The sequence below is a fragment of the Lonchura striata genome, chromosome 14, assembly GCF_050655825.1.
Source record: "Lonchura striata isolate lonStrDom1 chromosome 14, ASM5065582v1, whole genome shotgun sequence".
NCBI lineage: Eukaryota > Metazoa > Chordata > Aves > Passeriformes > Estrildidae > Lonchura > Lonchura striata.
Window position 1 is genome coordinate 1,600,761 of NC_140716.1, and position 16,130 is coordinate 1,616,890.

The 16,130-nt window shown below is 57.2% G+C and overlaps 3 protein-coding genes and 1 non-coding gene across 4 annotated transcripts; 1 reads left to right on the top strand and 3 right to left on the bottom strand.

The window, feature by feature from the left end:
- Nucleotides 1-221: 221 nt before the first annotated feature.
- On the bottom strand, nt 222-9,078 carry TBL3 (transducin beta like 3). The gene is made up of 22 exons (XM_021547651.3): nt 8,995-9,078; nt 8,812-8,863; nt 8,641-8,736; nt 8,362-8,409; nt 7,626-7,767; nt 7,380-7,464; nt 6,818-6,985; nt 6,360-6,435; nt 6,114-6,210; nt 5,550-5,746; nt 5,173-5,314; nt 4,773-4,831; nt 4,211-4,314; nt 3,693-3,843; nt 3,344-3,574; nt 3,135-3,205; nt 2,598-2,754; nt 2,120-2,178; nt 1,791-1,894; nt 1,558-1,629; nt 911-1,069; nt 222-431 (listed from the first exon to the last, which is right to left on the bottom strand). Exons 1-22 carry the CDS (start codon nt 9,045-9,047, stop codon nt 319-321), a joined length of 2,436 nt encoding a protein of 811 aa, XP_021403326.3. The 5' UTR covers nt 9,048-9,078; the 3' UTR covers nt 222-318.
- Nucleotides 9,079-9,575: 497 nt separating this feature from the next.
- Nucleotides 9,576-9,701, bottom strand: LOC116184178 (small nucleolar RNA ACA64). Its single transcript, XR_004148925.2, has one exon. It is a non-coding gene; the product is annotated as a small nucleolar RNA ACA64 (small nucleolar RNA).
- Nucleotides 9,702-9,961: 260 nt separating this feature from the next.
- On the top strand, nt 9,962-12,799 carry RPS2 (ribosomal protein S2). Its single transcript, XM_021547655.4, has 8 exons — nt 9,962-10,105; nt 10,195-10,353; nt 10,466-10,555; nt 10,958-11,065; nt 11,512-11,685; nt 11,801-11,960; nt 12,294-12,385; nt 12,680-12,799. The coding sequence occupies exons 2-8, from the start codon at nt 10,198-10,200 to the stop codon at nt 12,758-12,760; spliced, it is 861 nt and encodes a 286-aa protein (XP_021403330.1). The 5' UTR covers nt 9,962-10,105; nt 10,195-10,197; the 3' UTR covers nt 12,761-12,799.
- A 309-nt stretch (nt 12,800-13,108) lies between these two features.
- NDUFB10 (NADH:ubiquinone oxidoreductase subunit B10) lies at nt 13,109-14,955 on the bottom strand. Its single transcript, XM_021547656.4, has 4 exons — nt 14,799-14,955; nt 13,824-13,962; nt 13,401-13,540; nt 13,109-13,291 (listed from the first exon to the last, which is right to left on the bottom strand). The coding sequence occupies exons 1-4, from the start codon at nt 14,944-14,946 to the stop codon at nt 13,194-13,196; spliced, it is 525 nt and encodes a 174-aa protein (XP_021403331.1). The 5' UTR covers nt 14,947-14,955; the 3' UTR covers nt 13,109-13,193.
- Nucleotides 14,956-16,130: the final 1,175 nt, after the last annotated feature.

The window sequence follows — 16,130 nt, forward strand, 5'->3', positions numbered from 1 at the left end:
GTGAGACCCCTGCTTTGGTCCAGGCTGCTATGCCCAAACAAGATCCCAGCTCCATGAATCCTTTAAATCCCAACTGCTTGTTGGGATTCTGCCTTTTTTTAATCCCAAACTAACTGCTGTTTGTGAGTCTGAAAATTCAGGGTGTGAAAACACAAACCCCACCTTGGCCAAAGCAATGACCTTTTCCTTTCATCCATCCCTGAGAAGACTGGATGCTGGACTTGGTTTAGAAATTAAAACCTTTATTATAAAATACAGGCACTAAAAATGCAGCTGCCATCCTGGTGGGAAGGAGAAACTGGTTGTGGGGGCAGGGGGTCACAGAGTGCCCGGGTCCTGCTGGGCCACGTCTGCCAGCCTCATGTGCTGCCACATGAACTCGATGAAGGTGGACGCCTGGAGCAGGCGGCTCAGCCGCTGGAAGTGGCGCTCTGCAAGGAGGGCAGGGCTCAGGGGCACGGGGGAGGCACAGAACCCGGCCCTGCCCCGTGGAGCCAGGCTGGCAGAGCTGGGAATGCCCAGCCTGGAGAAGGGAACGCTCCAGGGAGACCTCCAGGGCCTAAAGGGGCTCCAGGAGAGCTGCAGAGGGACTGGGGACAAGGGATGGAGGGACAGGACACAGGGAATGGCTCCCACTGCCAGAGGGCTGGGCTGGATGGGATATTGGGAATTGGGAATTGTTCCCTGGGAGGGTGGGCAGCCCTGGCACAGGTGCCCAGAGCAGCTGTGGCTGACCCCTGGCAGTGTCCCAGGACAGGTTGGACAGGGTTTGGAGCAGCCTGGGATGGTGAAGGTGTCCCTGCCACGGCAAGGGTGAATTAACTGACCTGCCCCTTCCACCCCAACCCATTCCCTGATCCCTGCTCCGGGTCAGCACCTCCAGCCCACGCCTGTCCCCACTGGGCCTCACCCGTGTAGGGCAGCAGAGACTCCACAGCAGATTTGATCCCCGAGAACTGCAGGAGGCTGTCGGGTGCCTCGTGCTTCAGGAGGGTCTCCATGACGGCCTGGGCCTCGTGGCAGTTCCGGGAGTTGGTGTTCCACGTCACCAGGAACGCCAGCACGGCCTCTGGGGGGAAGGAAGCCTGGCCAGGGTGGCACACAGCAGAGCCCACACTGGAGAGCATCCCAGGGCTCCCACAGAGCTCAGCTCCCACACAGCAGCACTCCCCACCCTGGAAGTGCCCAAGGCCAGGTCCTGGTTTAATGGAAGGGTCCCAGCCTGAGGTAGAGGGTAAAACTGAACAATCTCCCAACCCAAACCACTCCAGGACTGCAGGATTCTCATTTCAGGCCAGATCCTCGTTTAATGGAAAGGTCCCAGCCCATGGCAGAGAGTAAAACTGAACAATCTCCCAACCCAAACCACTCCAGTATTGCCGAATTCTAATTTCAGGCCAGGTCCTGGTTTAATGGAAAGGTCCCAGCCCGAGGTAGAGGGTAAAACTGAACAATCTCCCAACCCAAACCACTCCAGGAGGATTGCAGGATTCTCATTTCAGGTGCCAGAAGAAGCCTCTGACCTGAGAGCTTTCAGCACCTCAGTCTGCCACAAACCTTTCTGATCCTTGCGGAGCCGAGCAATGTTCTCCTCCAGGTGCCTCCTCCCCTCGGGCTCCCTGAGGATGGCTGCAGAGAGAAATGACAGCAGGGACACCTGGGTGATGTCACTCGGGGAAAACTGAGGCTTTCACACTGAATATTGGACTTTTAGCCTTGAACTAGCTGGAAGAGGTGTCCAGGAAAGGAGAGAGGGCAGGAAATGCCTCCAGAGCACGCTCTGGACTCACCCTTGACCACGGTGAGCACCGTGTGCGGCCGGTCCAGGGAGATGGCCAGGCCCAGAGCTTTGAGGTACCTTTTCTCGTGGAGAAGGTTAGAAAGCTCTTGCTCTCTGGAAAACAAATCAGGGGTGACAGTCAGACCAATCTTTGAGTGCTGGAAAAAACCAAAAGTACAGAAAAAGCAGCAGATTTGACAGTTAAGAAGTTTGTGGTGCTCATCAATAAATGCCCTCACTCCAATATTGGGATCAGGTGGAGCTGGATGGCTCCAGGTGTGGACAGTTCCACTGCACAGTTTGCATTTCACAGCTCTTTATGGCACAAGATCAACTCACTTCATAATCTGCTCCTCCTGTTTAGCTTGTGCTTCTTTCTCCTCAATTTCAGTCACATCCTATTAAAAAAAAAACAGGATAAAACTTCTATCAAATCCTGCTTTAATACAGAAGGGTTTTGATTTAGCCATCAAGTGATGTGGAGACCAGTTTCTGCAGCAAAATCTCAAGGTCAAGTAATTTAAATGATAAATTATAATATATATAATTATAATAATGATATATATAATATATCATTATAATACTGATAAATGATAAATCCAGCAATTTCCAACTTCCCTCCAAAGCTCCAGTGCTGGGCCCATCTGCTGCTCTGGGGACATACAGGATGGCCAAAAAAACCCCCCAAACCCCCAGATCAGCCTTGCTGGCCTAATTTCAAACTGCAGACAAAGAGAGCACATGAAAAACAAGGCACTGAGATGCTAAGCTCTCCAATTTCCCCAATTATTACCCCAGGGAGGAGCCAATGCTGTACCTGCCACAGGGTGATGCAGGAGTCACTGGAGGCTGTTACAACCATGTCATCTTTCTTGTTGGAGTGAAGGCCCCAGATTTTATCTTCATGACCATCTAATGTTTTCACACACTCGTTTGTTTTAATTGTCCAGAGCTTCAAGAGACCATCAGATCCACTTTTGGAAGAGAAACACAACAGAAAGGATCACTGGACAGATCCATTCTTGCTCTGTCCCACCTCAAATATCAGATGGACTTATCCCATCCCAACTCCTTCCAAACAGGAGCAAAACCAAAAATGTGAGGGCAAGATGCACCCTTAGCTTTGTCTACTGAGTTTGTCCCAACTCAGCAATGCCACAGCAGCCACATGGGACACCTGGAGAGGAGGAAAATTAAAATAACCTCTACAGAAAGCCTGGCCTAAGCATGGCATCTTCCTATAAAGGTTTCCAAAGATTCTTTGGACACGAGAGTTTTTCCTCTTGGTGCTGCTGATGAGCTCAGATATTCCCTTAACCCGGGAACCTCCCCAGAGCCCTGGGCAGGCACAAACCTGCTGAGCAGCTGAGCCCCTCGGCTCACAAAGATGATCTTCAGCACTGAGGCATCGTGGCCTTCAAAGGTCTGCAAAAACAGAAAGGAAGCTCAGCAGTGCCAGGCCTTTGGAGAGACCCCAAAGGGTCCAAATAAGCTCCAAGTTTTGGAGGGATCCTTAAGGAACCCCAAGGTTTCACCCAGGGCAAGAGGCGAAGTTCTCATCACCTTCAGACAGCTGAAGTCCCGAAGCCCCCAGAGCTTCAGGGTCCCATCAGCCGAGGAGGTGGCCAGGACCTGATCCACGGGGGAGAACTGCACGCACCAGATGCCACGCTTGTGCCCAGAGAAAACCCCCAGGAGGGAGCAGTCGGAGCAGGACCAGAGCTTGGCCAGCCGGTCCTGCGAGCCCGTGGCCAGCAGTTTGTCGTTGGGGGACACCGCCACGCTGTTGATGTCCTGGGGAAGCCACAAGAGGAGCAGGAGGAGGGTCAGGCCTCGGCTCTGGGACACGGAACAAGCAGAGGCTGCAGGCAGCAGGGAGGCTGAAGCACTGAGAGCTCAGGTGGAGCTGTACCTTGTCGTGGCCCCTCTCAGTCACCCTGGCGTGGAGGGGCTCTGGACTGGAGATCAAGGCTGCTTTTGCTTTGGAAGTGAGGGATTCCGGGATGTTCCAGATCTTGATGGTGCAGTCCTGGCTGCTGGTCACTACAAAGCTTTCCTTCAGCCTGAGAGGAACGAAAGCATCAAGGGCAGGGAAACGACTCTGTGCTTTCTCCTCCCTGGCTGGGATCTCCACACTCAGCCACTGCCGGGCTGTGGAAATGTGGCTTCGTGGCTTTCCAAGCTCTTTCATTTCAGAGGGACTCCCCCATCCCCGGGAGTACCCAAGGCCAGGCTGGACAGCGGAGGGGTCCCTGCCCGTGGCAGGGGGTGGCACTGGATGACATTTAGGGCTCCTTCCAACCCAAACCATCCCATGATCCCTTCACCCTCGGGCACCAGGACAAACTGGGAGCAGGGATGAGCAGCAGTAGAGCTGGGAGGGGGACAGCACCCACCAGGACATTCCCTCCCTCCCGCAGCCTGCGTTACCTGGAGCAGGCGACGGCGCCCACGCCGTGGGCATGGCCCAGGCCCTGGGCCACACAGGTGACCCTGCCAGCCTTGCCCATGCGCCACACCCGCATGCTCCTGTCCTGGGGGAGGACAGAAATGCCTCAGTGCTCCAGGGAGGCAGCAGCTTTCACCACAGCCCTGAGCTGGTCTCTGCTGCTCCAGCCTGAGCCTTCACCTCCGTCACGGCTGGTGGCAAGAGCAGCCCCCGCTCTGGGGCTCCAGCAGGGAGGTTTAGTTCTGGTTGGATCAGAGCTTTGCTTCTGGGTCTGTCAGGGCTCTTGGCACCTTTTCCCTCATCAATCTCACAGTAATAACTTTTCTGAACTCTAACACCAGTCCAGGATGTTTGGAGAAGGAAACAGCTCCTTCAGGCCAATAAAATACAACCAATTTTCCCAGGGATAATGTTAAAAGGGCATGCAGCAGACAAGGATTGTATGAACAAAAAGCCCTTTCTGGAGTTCCAAGAATAACATAATTTTGCCCACATGTATCACCAGGAATGAAAAGTTTCATTAAGTGGAGAACAGTGACACACCTTGGCACAGGTGACAAACATCAGGCCTTTCCTGAAGACATCCAAAGCCAGGATTGTTTCTAAACAGAAGAAATAAAAGCTGGTGGGTGCAGAGCAATGCTGAGATGGGACAACAGAAAGAAGTGAGTTAATGAGCCCAGTTAATGAACCCAGTTAATGAGCCAGGGGAGAGGTCTGGGACACAACTGGTCCCTAAGGACTGAGCCTGTCACACACCTGCACCTTCAGCTCCACTTCAAACTGACCTCAGGGACAGGGGGACACATCCTCTCTCCACACAGCTCCCAAACCTGCTGTGATGCTGCTCCACCAAGAACTCAGGGACTCCTCTCCAGAGTCCCAGGAGAAGCTGGATAAAGGCAGAGCTGCCCAGTGCCCCCAGGCCAGCGCTGTCACCCACCTGTGTGCCCGTACAGGATCTGGCAGTGGGACGTTGCCAGCTCAAACACCTTCAGCTGGGGGCTGTTGGTGGCCACAACGATGTGAGAGTCACCAGGGCCCAGGAACTTCACATCCAGCACCTCCTCGTTGTATCCTGTGAGCTGCAAGGGGAACAGCCCAAGAGGGAAGGTGGGAGTGACTGCTTTTCATCTCTACTGGGTGCAATTACACACAGGAGGCATTTCTGGCTAAGGCTGTTCCGCTTTCTCGTTCCTTTGTTGGTCTCTGGGCTACATTCCCCCAGACCAGTGGAATTCTCTGGCCCCATGGAACAATTCCAGAACAGGCTGGAGCCAAGGAGCACGGCCAAAGGGACAGGGAGGCTGAGGCTGTCACCTGCTTCCTCAGCTGGAGGCTGTGGGCATCGTAGAAGACGATGTTGTGCTCCATGGACACGGTGAGGATCTCGTTCCTGGCGGGCACCAGCTGGCACTGGGAGAGGCTGTGCTCGCTGGGCTCCTCCTGCAGCACGAAGGGCACGGCCTGGCTGTGCACACAGGCGGCCGTGGCCACGTCCCACACCCTCAGCATGCCTGGCAAAACAGGAGAAACCGTGGCACAGCCACTGCTTTTCACAGGAGATGTCCAGGGAACACCATCCAAACCACAGTGGGAAAAGGCACACAGCTCCAAGGCACGTCTGGGCAGGATGCAGTGGCTGGAAAAGCCTCAAGGTTTTGTTTCTTTGGTGCAAATCAAACTCATTTGAGTTTGGAAATAGAAATAAATGTGTTTGAGTATTGCCTGGTCCATCCTGCTCATCCACTCCTGCCCAAGGAACTTGGGAGCAGGCTCTGCTCTCCACCCAAGGCCCCTGCCACATGGAGAACACACAGCTTGGGAATAACAGCAGTGAAGGGACTGAAGTGCCACCCTTCAGGCTCCAAAAGTGGCACTCACCTTTGCTGCCAGCTGTGACAAAGTGCAGCCCTTGTTTCTTCACACCCAGCTGAGAGAAATCTCCCTTTTCAGGCAGCAGCACAGCGGCTTCCACGGTCTGCAAGAGTCAGAGAGGCACAGACCCAGGGCTGAAAACCCCTGGGAAGGGGGAGAAACCTGACTGCACAACCTACAGACCCTAAAGAGGGAGACCATGGCCTAGAAACCACAGTGGGCCTCAAAGGAAGAAACAAAAAGCACTTTTACCTCATAGACAGGGATGGTTCGTTTGCTCTGCCTGGTCTCCAGGTCCCAGACCATGCAGATCTTGTCACGGCCAGAGCTGCAGATGAAAAGCTCAGTTTTAGTGCTAAACCTGTTCAGCTTGGGTCTGGTGCAAATTTGATACTGTGGGACCTCAGAACCTCTCTGGAAAGGCCATGGGAGAGAGAGCAGCAGCAATCCCCGTGCCAGCACAGGGTATTCCCAGGAACACAGGCGGGTTGGGCAGGGCTTGGAGCACCCTGGCACAGTGGAAGGTGTCCCTGCCCATGGCAGGGGTGGCACTGGGTGGGCTTTGAGCTCCCTTCCAACCCAAACCATTCCATGATTCCAATGCACGGGTGCTGACACCCACTGAGCACCTGCACCACCCCAGACCCTCCAGGATCCCCCAGAGCTGCAGGAGGTGAAGGGATGGAGGTCCAGGCCCTGCCAGGAGGTACCTGAGGAGGCTGTTGCCATCTGCAAAGGCCAGCGAGGTGACAGCACTGAAGTGTCCCTCCAGCACTGCCAGGCACTTGCTGGAGCTCAGGTCCCAGATGCGGATCTTGTAATCGATGCAGGAGGAGAAGAGCTGCAGGCGGGACAGGTCGGGGTGGAACTCCACCAGGCTGGGCAGGAGCAGAGGGACAGCACAGGAATAAAGCCCCACTTTTAAATAATGTACAGCCCACAGCAGGAATAAATCACCCAACCCTTAAATAATGCACACCCCACAGCAGGAATAAACCACCCACTTTTAAATAATGTACAGCCCACAGCAGGACGGCTTGGGTGGGCTCAGAGCATCCTGGGCTAGTGGGAAGTGTCCCTGCCAAACAATTTTGTGATTCCATGAAAATTCTTGACCCAAGTTTCCTCTCTGGGCAGAATCAGCCATAACCCTGCTCTCAGGAGCCAGGAGGAGCCCAGACCCTGCCTGGAATGGATCTTCCCGTTGCATTAACTCGAGACTTGCCCCTCAATCCCAGTATCCCAGCACTGACCAACAGGACTGGTCCTTACTGTACCACTCCAGAGGATCCTTTCAGGTTGTGTGTGCAGTAGTGCTTGGTCATATCCCAGATCTTAATGGTGCTGTCACAGCCACCTGGGAAGAGAAGAACACCAGGGAGTGAGCTCTGGAGGAGAGAGCCGTGGGACCCCCAGCAGATCCCCAGAGCAGACACGGCTCTGGGCTCTGCTGGCCCTGCCCCGGGAGAGGCTCCAGGAGCTCCAGGAAAGCCCCTCTGGGACACAGCTGGCTCCTACCTGTGGCCAGCAGCGTGGCCGTGGGGTCGAAGGCCATGGTGGCCACGGGCGCGGTGTGCACGGCTCGCCAGGTGCGCTCACAGCTGGGCTCCCTCCAGTGCCAGCGGCGCAGCAGCAGCGCCCGGCTGCCCGTCACCAGCACCTGGGCACAGCGGCCAGGGCAGCTCAGCCAGGGGCAGCTCAGCCGGGGCAGCTCGGCCAGGGCAGCTCGGCCAGGGCAGCTCGGCCAGGGCAGCTCGGCCAGGGCAGCTCTGCCAGGGCAGCTCGGCCAGGGGCAGCTCGGCCAGGGGCAGCCTCTGGCTCCCTGTCGGTCCCACATGGCACAGGGGGGAGCTGGGAGAGCTCAGGCTCTGGGCAGTGCTGGGCATGACCCACAGCTCTGAGTGTGAGTGTGACCCATGTGTGAGTGTGACCCACAGCTCTGAGTGTGACCCATGGCCCTGAGTGTGACCCACAGCTCAGAGTCTGAGTCTGACCCACACTCTGAGCGTGACCCGTGTCCCTGTGCCTGACCCACAGGTCTGATTCTGACCCACAGCTCTCAGTCTGACCCCCTGAGAAGGCTCCCGGGGATCTCAGCAAGCACACCAGGTGTGGAACAGAACCATGGAATATCCCTGGCTGGAAGGGATGCACAAGGATCATCGAGCCCAAGCCCTGGCCCTGCACAGACTCCCCAAAATTCCTCCCATTCCTGGCTCAGCCAGGCTGCTCAAAGCCCCCAGCACAAACCCACCTCGTCATCAGGGCTGAGAACAAATGCTGTGACATCCTCTTCCTCATCCTGGGAAACCAGAAGGGAAATGCCACGATTAAACCATCCCTGGAGAGATCTCCGAGCTCCCTTCCCCGCGCGGCTCTGCTGACACCGAGCACAGCTCGGGGACCGCCCAAAACCTGCGCTCGGCTCCGTCCCACCCTCCCTGCGCTCCTCACTCCTGGGAGCTTTGCATCCACACTGAGAAAACGCTCCGGGAGCCTCGCAAAACGCTCAGGAGAGGCTGATCGCGGTCACCTGCTGGAGGCTGTGCAGGAGCGCTCCCGTCTCCACATCGACGACGTTGACTTTGCTCCCGCAGGGGCAGAACATGAACTTCCCATCGCGGCTGATCTGGAGAAAAGGGACCGGGAACGTTAGAGCCAGGAGGCGCGACCTTCCCCGGTGTCCCTGCAGAGCCGGCATTACCTGGATTCGCCCTCCTTTGTAGAACGGCTCGATCTTCCGCGTCGCGGCGTAGCTGGAAGGGAAAGACGCGCGGCAAGGCCCCGTTAAAGCGGAGCGGCGGCTGCCTGGGGGCTGCGGTCGCACGGCCCGGCCCGGCCCATCGCTCGCCCTCGCAGCCCCAGCCCAGTCCCGCCGGTTCCTCACTTGCTCTTGAAGCGCACCGGGACGGCAGCGGCGGCCGGGTCCGTGTCCGCCATGGCCGCGGCCCACGTGCTTCCGGTCAGCACTTCCGGGAAGTGAGGGAGAACTTCCGGCGCCGCCAGCGACGCGAGCGCGGCTCCGCGGAACGGGATAAAAGTTCCCCGTTTTCAACGGGATAAAACTTCCCCGTTCCTCAACGGGTAAAAGCTCCCCGTTCTTCCGAGGAAGCGGCGGCAGCCCGGCCCCGAGCAGCTCCTGCGCTGCATCTTCTCCGCCACCCGGAGCGTTCTCCAGCAAAACCACCCCTCCCAAGCGTAAAGTACCTTTAACAATTAGAAAGAAGACAGACGCTTTATCTTTTAAACGTTTCATCTTTTATTGCACAGTAAAATATAAAAACGAATCGTTTCCAGCTGCGGCTCCCGCGTCGCCGTCCATCGCAGCAGCACCGTGCTCTTCACCGCTCCTCCGGGGAAGGGATGGCCGTGGCGGGCCCGCGGCTCTCAGGAACGGCGCCTGGCGCAGAGAAAAAGCTGAGGAACAGCGCCTACAGCCCCTCGGTGCCCGCCCCCGCCGGGCACGGCGCTTGTGGGAACACGGGTTTCATTCCCCACACACAGGCGTGGGCAATAAGCTTTAATGCTCCCGATGCTGTGGGCGCCGTTATCTCACCCGGGGCCACGCCAGACCCCGGATGATTTTCAGACCGCGCCGGGCGCTACCGCTGCCCACGGAGCGCCTTCCCGGGACGCTCTCTGCACCCCAGGCGGGCGGGCTCCGGCTCGGGCAGCACCGTAACCATTTCCCAGCAGGGTTTTGCAAAGGAGGAAGGCCCAGGGAAGGAAGGACACGCGGCAGTGCGCTCCCGTTTGCCCGCGAAGGAGCGCCTCACCTCTCGCCACCCCGCCGCGCTCTGCGCGCTCCGCCCGTGCGCGCCCCTTTATACCGAGAGCCGTGCCGCCCCGCGCTCTGTATAATCCATCACAAACCGTCCATTTCGCCCAGCGGTGTATTCATCATTCAGCTCTTAGGGCCGGTGCTGCTCTCGCGAGATGCCCACGCACTATAAATACCGCGCGGCGCCGCGGCGCGGCCTTCTAGGCTGAGGGCTCACGTAAGTATGGCGGCAGCGGCGGCGCCGCGCGGTTCATCCGGCGCCATCCGCGCCCGCCGCGGCCCGCCTGACGTCCCGCTCTGTTCCAGCAAATGGCGGACGACGCCGGTGCTGCGGGAGGAGCGGGAGCGGCCCGCGGGGGCTTCCGCGGTGGATTCGGGACCGGGCTGCGGGGCCGCGGGCGCGGCCGCGGGAGGGGCCGCGGGAGAGGCCGCGGGGCCCGCGGAGGGAAAGCCGAGGATAAGGAGGTGAGCGCGGAGCCGGGACGGGGGCGCTGCCAGCCCCCGGCGTGCGGCAGCAGAGCCGCGTCCCGCCTGCTGCTGGCACCTGGTGACTCTCGGCCCTGGGTTTCTCTGCCAGTGGATTCCTGTCACCAAACTCGGCCGCCTGGTCAAGGATATGAAGATCAAGTCTCTTGAGGAGATTTACCTCTTCTCGCTTCCCATCAAGGTGAGGTGCTGTGGATATGGAAGGGAAGGGTCAGGGAGATGCTCCAAGGCAGGCAGGGAGAGCAGGGGTTGCTCACCTGGGGAAGGAAGGCTCCGGGGGCACCTCTGAGCCGAAAGGGGCTCCAGGAGAGCTGGAGAGGAACTTGGGATAGGATCAGATGGGATATTGGGAAGGAATTGCTCCTTGTGAAGGTGTTGAGGCCCTGGCATAGATTCCTGCAGCTGTGGCTGCCGTGGATCCCTGGCAGTGCTCAAGCTGGATGGGGCTTGGAGCAGCCTGGCACAGTGGAAGGTGTCCCTTCCCTTGGGAGGGGGTTGGATTAGCTGATCTTTGAGGTCCCTGTCAACCCAAACCATCCCAGGATTCCATGATTTCTGTGTGCTCAGTGCCTGACTCTTGTAGGAGTCGGAGATCATCGATTTCTTCCTGGGCTCCTCGCTGAAGGATGAGGTGCTGAAGATTATGCCTGTGCAGAAACAGACCCGTGCTGGGCAGCGCACCAGGTTCAAGGTAATCCCGTTTTTCTGGATCCTCCTGTTCGCAGCTTCCCTTTCTGAAAGTGCCACTAATGCACTTCTAATGGCATTGTCATCACTCCAAATCTAAATGTCAGTGTGCAGATTTTCCTTAAAGCACCACTAGCCCAAAAGTTCGGCTGCAAGACTCTCAAACTTCTTTTTAAGAAAACTTTTCTGACACTGCAAAATCCAGTTTTTCTTGCACAGCAGCGTTTGGTTTCCAGGGAGAAGTTTTGGGTATAAGTAGGGAATGCTGTTGGAAAATCGTGGGGAGTTCTGCCCAGAGCGAGGCTGCAGCAGGGAATTGAATCCCAGTGTTGGCTGGTTGTGGCTGAAGGATGAACTCTGAGGGGAAGAACGGGTTTTGAGAGCTGTGTGTGAGGTTTGGGGTGAGCTGTGAGATCCTGCATGGAGCAGTGAAAACTCTTCTGCCTGCAGGCCTTCGTCGCCATCGGCGACTACAACGGCCACGTGGGGCTGGGGGTGAAGTGCTCCAAGGAGGTGGCCACGGCCATCCGCGGGGCCATCATCCTGGCCAAGCTGTCCATCGTGCCCGTGCGACGCGGCTACTGGGGCAACAAGATCGGGAAGCCACACACGGTGCCCTGCAAGGTGAGCGATTCCCCAGCCTGGCCCTGGGGCTGTGCTCTGGGGCTGACCCGTTGTGTCCTTTCAGCCCTGGGTGTTCGGGGCTGTGCCCTGGGGCTGACCCCCCGTGTCCCCGCAGGTCACCGGGCGCTGCGGCTCCGTGCTGGTGCGCCTGATCCCGGCCCCCCGCGGCACCGGGATCGTGTCCGCCCCTGTCCCCAAGAAGCTGCTGATGATGGCTGGCATCGATGACTGCTACACGTCGGCGCGGGGCTGCACGGCCACCCTCGGCAACTTCGGTGAGCTCTGGGGCTGGCACGGGGCTTGGGGTCACTTCTGTCACCGGTGGGGCGCAGCAGCTCTGGTTTGTGGTGGCTCTGCACCCCCGACACTCCCGAATCTCCCAATCTGCGCGATTGCACTTGTGTGCCGTGGTGTAATCGTCGTAACTGGAGAGAGAGAGCAAGCTGAGCTTTGGGGGTTCCTCAGAGAGACCCTCCCTGGTCTCCCTGGTCCTTTCAGAATTCCACATTTGTGTGACTGGGGTACACTGGAGCTGTGGGTTGGATCAGCGGGCTGGTTGTGCAGCCGGTGCCGGGCAGCGTGTGACAGTGTGTGACATCTCTCTGCAGCTAAAGCCACCTTCGATGCCATCTCCAAAACCTACAGCTACCTGACTCCTGACCTCTGGAAAGAGACTGTCTTCACCAAGTCTCCTTACCAGGTAAGAGCACTTTGGTAACTCACAGCTCAAACCTTCTCGCCCCTAAAATTTAGATTTCTGTACCCAAAGGGTTGGTAGGTATAAAGTTGAGCCACCCAGCCCCAGTATACGCTAGGGATGGAACTGGTGCTGAGGAACCTGTGAGGGGTTTGAGGGAATAACCTGTTGGTGTTTTTGGCAGTGGTGCTGAGGAACCCGTGAGGGGTTTGAGGGAATAACCTGTTGGTGTTTTTGGCAGTGGTGCTGAGGAACCCATGAGGGGTTTGAGGGAATAACCTGTTGTGTTTTTTGCAGGAGTTCACCGATCATTTGGCCAAGACCCACACGAGAGTGTCGGTGCAGAGGACCCAGGCAGCCGCTGTGGCCACCACCTAACGGGCTTTGTAGGAAATAAAGTGATCAGAGAACCAGGAATCATCGGTGCTTGGTGTGACGGGGGTTGGTGCTGTGGGCAGCTGGGTTAGACCATGGAATGGGGCGGTTGGAAAGGACCTGGAAGCTCACCCAATTCCAGCTCCTGCCATGGGACACCTTCCACTGAATGCTGCTCTGTCCAGCCTGGCCTTTACTGGGACTGAGGGGATTCAGAGCCAGGGCAGAGCAGCACATGGAATGTTCTGGAGGCTCATGGAGGAAAGGAAAAGGTCCAGAGGGCAAGCTCCAACAGTGTGCGTGGAGCTGAGGGCTTGCAGAGCTCTGCAAAGAATGAATACAGAGCCCAGCTGTACAGATGTCTGTTTATTGTGCAGGCCAAGGAAGCAGCATGCACTGGGCTACCAGCACCATGGAGAGAGGAACTGTTGTAGCTTTACTGATTTTCTTGTGCTGCTTTCCTCTCCTCCATCATCCTGTGCTTCTGCTTCATCAGGCATGTCCGTGCATTGCCATGGTAACCCAGATCACCGTCTGGAAAAGACAGGAGATGCCTGAGCAGTGCCTCACACAAGCCCTGTGTGTTTCAGAGCCCCTTCCCTGGCTTTGGAGCCCTTGCCCTGTGTGCTGCTGCCACACTCACATCTGTCCTGGTAGGCCTTGGTGACCTGTGCCAGCAGCTCCATCTCCTTGGCACAGTTCTGGAACTGGTTTGGCCCTTCCCTCTGCTTGCACGCAGCCATCCTTTCCCGGATTATTTCCACGATTTCCTGATCAACCATCCTGCAGGAAAGATGGCGAGGGATGGAACAGCAGCCACGAGACAACAGAAAAGCTGAACCCAGGGGTGAGGACACCCTGTGGCACGTCAGCCCTGGGATTGTCGGCGTCCTGGTCCCTAATGCCACCATGCCCAGATGTGCTGCAGGGACAGCAGGACACTATGTTTAATGGGGAGGGCTGGAGGTGCTGCCTCAGCACCCCAGCATCCACCAAAACGCTGCAGGTCCCAGAGCTGTGTGCTCTGCTGTGGCCTCGCCTGGGGACAGTCCAGGGGCGGCCATACCTGTCCCTCCTCCACTGCGCCTCAGCCTCGTAGTAGCACAGGTAGTCACCCTCCAGGCACTGGCTCAGGTCAGGCACACGGCGGAACTTCTGGTGGTAGTAGTAGAACTTGTCCTTGTTCTGCCACCGCTCGATCCAGCCTGCAGGGACAGCCCGGTCACACAGCCCAGCCCAGCTCTGAGCGCTGGCACTGCCCAGTGCCACCTTCCCCGGCAGCAGCAGCGGGTCCACACTGTGCCCGGCTCATGCCCATCTGTGTGCCTGCTGCTCTGTGCTGTGTCCCATGTCCTGTCCACACTGCTACTGTGTCCCTGCGTCCCCTGCACCTCTGCCAGTGTCTGAACTGTCCCTGTATGTGTCAGTGTCTGAGCTGTGTCCTGATGTCCCCGTATCTGTCCGTGCTGCCTCATGTCTCTGTCCCACTACCAATACTGTGTTCTTGTCTGTGTCCCGTGTCTGTGCAGTGTCCCATGTCCCTGTGTCGGTCCTACTATCCAAGCTGTGTTCCTGTCTGTGTTCTGTGTGTCCCATCTCTCTGTGGCAGTGGGAATCCCTGTGTCCGTGCTGTGTTCTGTGTGTCCCCTGTCCATGTCTGCCCGTCTACATGTTGTGTCTCATGTCCCTGTGTCTATGTCCCTACGTCCATGCTGTGTTGTGGTCAATGTGCCATGTCCGTTTGTCCCAGTGTCCCGTCCCTCTGCCCGTGCTATCGCTGTCAGGACCAGTGTCCCTCTGTCCCAGTGTCCCTCTGTCCTCCTGTCCCGTCCCTCTGCCCGTGCTGTCGCTGTCAGCACCGGTGTCGCTGTGTCCTTGTGCGTGCCCTCTGCCTGCCCAGATGCCCGTGTCCTCACGCCTTTGCCCCGAGCCCCGGTGTGCCCAGCCCGGTGTCCCCGTCCCCGCTCAACTCCCACAGGGCGGCAGCCGCGGGTGGGAGGGAGCCGCGGGTGGGACGGAGGTTATCTCACCCCGCCGGTACCTCGGATGAAGGTGACGGGCGCGTCGAGGACATAGTGGAAGGCGGTCTGGAAGTAATCGATGGGATTGGGCACCGACGTTGCCCTCTCGGAGACGGGGGTGCGGGTCGGCGGCACCTTGTACGCCTCCCAGTCGTGATCCTCCGGCATGGCGGCGGCGGCGGGGGAAGATGGCGGCGACCCCTGAGGGGACCGGGAGCCCGGGAACCCGGCGGCGGCCCCGGGGCACGCCGGGAGTTGTAGTACCTTCTCCGGGAAGATGGCGGCGGCCCCTGAGGGCGGTGTCAACGCGGGAATCCGGCTGCGGCCCCGGGGCACGCCGGGAGTTGTAGTCTCTCCGCCGTGAGGGGAGCCCGCCATGGGGCGGGTTGGAGAAACCGCATCTTGTCCTGACTGTCCCTTCCCTGCTTGTGAAAAGCGCCTGGTTTTTATAAAATTTTAAAAATTTGAAGATAATAAAATTGTTATGAAAATAGTAGTACAATTAAAGTAATAAAAATTTAGGGTTAGGACAATTACAAGACAATAAAAGGCAAAGAATTACGGAGGTCCAGATGTTCTCGGGCATTTAAGCCCCGGCATCATGCCTTGTGAACAAAGGAATAACCTTTAAAACAACACACTGTTGCATATTCATACATACTTCATGGCTATGCATATATTCTATTTAAAACAAGAAGCTGTTATATTTCAACTGCTTCTTTTAATCCCCACGGTATCTTAGAGTTCGAGCAAGGCCTGAAGAAATTAGCTTCTTCTGATAAGAAAACCATAAATTCTTCTTTGGAAGATTTACATGCTCTGTGACTCTAATCTCTAAGTGAGAATCTCATTCCTTTAAAAAAACCCCACAGACACGGACAGAGCGATTCTCAGCCTGTGCTGGGGGTACCTGGTGCAGGTGTTCACATCTCTGGGTGTGTGATACCCTTTTGGAAACTGCCCTAATTCGGAAAACTGCCCTAATTCCTGCCATTCACATTAGATTCCGAGATGTATTGCCTCCATCTCTTTTCCAGTCAGGATCACAATCCTGGGCTGACAGAGACACTCTCAGCCTGTGCTGGGGGTACCTGGTGCAGGTGTTCACATCTCTGGGTGTGTGATACCCTTTTGGAAACTGCCCTAATTCGGAAAACTGCCCTAATTCCTGCCATTCACATTAGATTCCGAGATGTATTGCCTCCATCTCTTTTCCAGTCAGGATCACAATCCTGGGCTGACAGAGAGACTCTCAGCCTGTGCTGGGGATACCTGGTGCAGGCGTTCACATCTCTGGGTGTGTGATACCCTTTTGAAAACTGCCCTAATTCGGAAAACTGCCCTAATTCCTG